This window comes from Tupaia chinensis, unplaced genomic scaffold (assembly GCF_000334495.1).
Source record: "Tupaia chinensis unplaced genomic scaffold, TupChi_1.0 Scaffold139431_1, whole genome shotgun sequence".
NCBI lineage: Eukaryota > Metazoa > Chordata > Mammalia > Scandentia > Tupaiidae > Tupaia > Tupaia belangeri.
Window position 1 is genome coordinate 514,717 of NW_006199316.1, and position 4,352 is coordinate 519,068.

A 4,352-nucleotide genomic window follows, 5' to 3' on the forward strand; every position below is an offset into this window, starting at 1 on the left:
TGCTGAGGGCATACGGGAAGGTTTGGGGTCCATGTCCTAAGGCCTCCCCGTGCACATCATGTGTGAGCACATGGGCCCGTGATCGTGGCCTCCTGGGGCTGGGAGGGAATCACAGCATGAAAGCTCTGTTGGGAGTCTCTTTCTAGCACTCTCTCTCAGAAGAAATAAATAAGCAAACTTTTTTTAAAATTTTTAAAACAGTACCAGGAAGAATAATGCAATGTAAAAACTACATAACTGTTCATGGCTGGGTTTGTGTGTGTGTGGGGGGGTGTTTTTTGGGATTTTTTTTGAGTGGGGAGGAAAGGATTTTGCTGTAGGGCATGCACACTCGCCAGAAAGACAGAGAGAGACAGAAAGAGAGAAATCACCCCCAAGGGGCGATGGCCACTCCGCAAATCCCTTCTCCTCCATTCTCCTATCAGGATCTTGGGCATACACACTCTTGTGCCTGGGGTGAATTTAAGCCACCAGGTCTAGGACTCGAACCATGGTCAACTACACGGGAGTCTAGCAACATAGCCATTATGCCAACTGCTGGTCCCTTTGTGGCTGTTTTGATGGGACCAGAATTGGAGGGAGCAGAAGGGATTGTCAAGACTGTGCCAGGAAGTAGAGGTTAGAGACCAAGTGCAACAAGAGAGGTCGGAGGGCTGCCTACCCGTGGGACACCACATAGCATCTGACCATAAGGGACATCTGATTCCCTTTACCCCCATTCAGGCACCATCCCACCCATCAAGTCTGCACAAGGTGAAGGGGATGACGTGAAGAAGCTATTTACCATTGGCTGCCCAGTCATCCTGGCCACACTGGGGGTGGCACTGCTCTTCATTGTACGCAAGAAGAGGAAGGAGAAGAGGCTGAAGCGACTTCGAGGTGGGGAAGATGCCTATGGGTTTCCTAGGAGAAAGTTTTGACTCTCTATCATACTGACCACCCTTCAGTGGCTCATGGCACCACAGAATGAGAGGGTGTGCCTATGTCCCTGAAGGAAGAGTTGTCACTGGAAGTATTTGAAAACTCTGTAGTTGCTTACTGTTTCTTCTTCAATGCATGCAGAACTTTGTGCCTGCCTCAGTCAGGACTGCACTTAGGGAAACACACTAGTAAAACCATATTGGTTGTTAAAATATTTAAACATTTCCATGTAAGTTGTCAAACAGATGTTGCTCCCTTCTACCCCAATGCTTCATTGTCTCACGCAGGATCTCTGAGACTCTCCTATGACCCATCTACTAAAGAGATGGTTGTATAGATAGTTACATGGTTGGATGGTAGATGGTTGAATGGATGGATATATAGATGACTGGATGGAAACATGGTTGGATAGATGAATGAATAATTGAATGGATGGTTGAATCAAAGGATGGATGAGTCCCTAGAAGCATGCCACATCAAGTGTTAAATCTCTTTAATACCATCACCCTTCCCAACATCTGATACCATAGTCCAATGTGAATGGGTCCAATTTGCCTTGATTTTACCAGGGTCTAATACAGTGTCTAACACCTACTAGTTGCTTCATAAATGTCGGTTCACTCATTTGGAAAACATTTATTGAGTCTGCTACACCATAGGTAACTGCCAGACAGACACTTGAGATGTGGAAATGAATGAAGAGACAGTCTACTATGCTGCCAGGGAGAAACGGCAGCATAGAAAAAGGAAGGACTATTGTTCCCTGGGATGTTCAGAAATCGGGTGGATGGATATAAGGATGATTGAATAGATAACTGAATGGAAGGATGTGTAGATAAGTAGAAGTATGGTTGATGGGTGGTTTAATGGATAAATACATGGATGGGTAGATGGTTCTATGGATAGATAAGTAAATGAATAGATGGATATATGAGCAAATGAATGGATCATTACATGGAGATAATGAATCATTGAATGAACAACTGAACAAGTGAGTGGATGACTAAATGAATGCTTGGATAGGAGGACATTTTGATGGCTAGATGGATGCATTATTGTATGGCTGGATGAGGAAACAGTTGGAATGGTGGGATAATTAGATGAATGGTTGGATAGATGGATGATTGGATAATGGTATGGATGGTTGGATGGAAGGTTGAATATATAAATGAAGGGATAGCTTTATAGATAATGAATGCATGGGTGGATGGTTGCATGGGTGATTAGATGGTTGAATGGTTTGATAGTCAAATACATGAATAGATGAATGGGTAATGGCTAAGTGGATGGTTGGATTGATGAATGAATTCATGGGTAGATAGATAGTTGAATCAAGGATGGATGGTCAGTAGATAGATGGTCAGCTGAATGTGTAGATAATGGACGAATGGTTGGATGGGTAGGTAGATGAATGGGTAGATGATTCAACGTATAGTTGGGTGAGTGGATGGATAGATAGTTGTATATACAAGAAAGTTTGTGGAAAATGGAATTAAAGTATGAGTTTATTTCAGTGCCAAAAATTTTTCACAGTACATTTCACAATACATTCTTCCCATGAACTTTTTAAAGATCCCCGTCATATACATGCAGATCTCTGGGTTCATTCTTACACATTATTCTCAATTATCAGGGACCTAACTAGGATGAACTAGACTCTTTGATTCTTCTCTCTTCCAAATTTATCATCTGAGAGCCCTGATCCTATTCAAGGCTCCTCTGAGATAAAGCAGGGACCCTCAAATCCATCCATGAACTTTTTGGGAATAGATGCCTTAGGGAAGGAAGTGAAGCTCCCTGTTTGATATGAGAGTTTAGTTTTCTAGAGTTTCCCATTGACCACCCCTACTTCATCCTCCACTCTTCTCTCCCCGAAAGATACCTGAGGATAGACCCTCCATTGACTCCCATTTTCAGCCTGTTACAGTGTCTTACTTAATTAGAGTTGATTCACACGGCAGATGGAGCACTTACTGTGCCCCCTTTCCTTTGGGAAAGACCTCATTGCTAGATAGTATTTTGAGGAAAGAAACAGATCTGGGCTGAATCCTGAACTGGGAACAGCGAGGCCTGATCAAGTGTTGGGATATTGGTAGGTCCTTGCACTTCTCCCTCTACTTCCTAGGAGACTAATTCTGGCCCCAGTTTAGGGAAATCTTCCACCCTGTTCTCCATGCCTTTTTCATTTGTCAACCTGCTCAAACTTCATTCTCACGCAACCCCTTCTCTCTACTGTTTTGCAGATGCAAAAAGCTTGGCAGAGATGTTGATAAGGTGGGTATCACATAGCAGTTCCCTTTCTCCACCCCTCTCCCTTCTCCCTTGTAGGGGACACAAGAGTCTCCCTCTGTATTCCCAGAGTAAAAAACAGCCTTCTAATATTCCACTGTCCTGCAAAGCTCCTTTCCCCAATCCATTATGTCTGCTCAGCCCCCACCCACTTTCTGCTCTTCTGCCACAGCAAGAACAACCGGAGCTTTGACACCCCTGTGAAAGGGCCACCCCAGGGCCCACGGCTACACATTGACATCCCCAGGGTCCAGCTTCTCATTGAAGACAAGGAAGGCATCAAGCAGCTGGGTGAGTGACAGGTGCCGTGGGCTCTCTGTGCTCCCCCAGGCCATAACTTACTAGGGCGAGTTCCAGCCCTTGCAGCAGTGCCTACAGTGGTAGCAGCCACCCCACCAACAATTCCGCCATGGAACACACTGCAGCTTCTATCAAGGGCTAAGTTTCTTCATCTATCCAACTGCTGGCCTTTCTGAGACTCAACACTGACTAAAGACAGAGAGATTTGGGAAGTTAAAAGAAATTTGAGGAGGACTCCTGATGATTGTTCTTCTTCCCCAGGAGATGACAAGGCCACCATCCCTGTGACGGATGCTGAGTTCAGCCAGGCTGTCAACCCACAGAGCTTCTGCACCGGTGTCTCCTTGCATCACCCAGCGCTCATCCAGAGCACAGGACCTCTCATTGACATGTCTGACATCCGGCCAGGCACCAGTATGCATTATCCCTGGGGAGACAGCTCTCCTCCCACACACACACAGTTTCTTGAGCCTCAGCAGAGGTGACAAAAAAGAGGTGGGCGGGAATGGGGATGGGATGGAATAGAGGAATGGAAAGAGCACAGGAGTTAGCACCTGGAGACCTCAATTGCAGACTTACTAGCTGTAGCCTTGGGCTAATCTCTAAGCTTAAAGCTCTGGGCCTCAGTTTCCTTACCTAGACACTTTTTTTTTTTTGAGAGAGATTTTCACTGTAGGGCGCGTGCGCTCGCCAGACAGACAGAGAGAGACATAGAGACAGAAAGCGAGAAATCACCCCCCAGGGGGGATGGTCACGCCGCAATCCCTTCTCCTCCATTCTCCTCTCGGGATCTTGGGCACGCACGCACACGCGCCCGGCGTGAGTTTTAAGCCACCGGGTCC

The 4,352-nt window shown here is 46.0% G+C and overlaps 1 protein-coding gene across 1 annotated transcript in view; it reads left to right on the forward strand.

Annotated features, from left to right (window-relative positions):
* DSCAML1 (DS cell adhesion molecule like 1) overlaps positions 1-4,352 on the forward strand; it is a 430,778-nt gene that overhangs the window by 421,697 nt on the left and 4,729 nt on the right. Inside the window, exons 27-30 of the mRNA XM_027765686.1 lie at positions 724-879; positions 3,165-3,195; positions 3,383-3,501; positions 3,772-3,924. Coding sequence (XP_027621487.1) covers positions 724-879; positions 3,165-3,195; positions 3,383-3,501; positions 3,772-3,924 — 459 coding nt within the window. The remainder of the gene's footprint in view (positions 1-723; positions 880-3,164; positions 3,196-3,382; positions 3,502-3,771; positions 3,925-4,352) is intronic.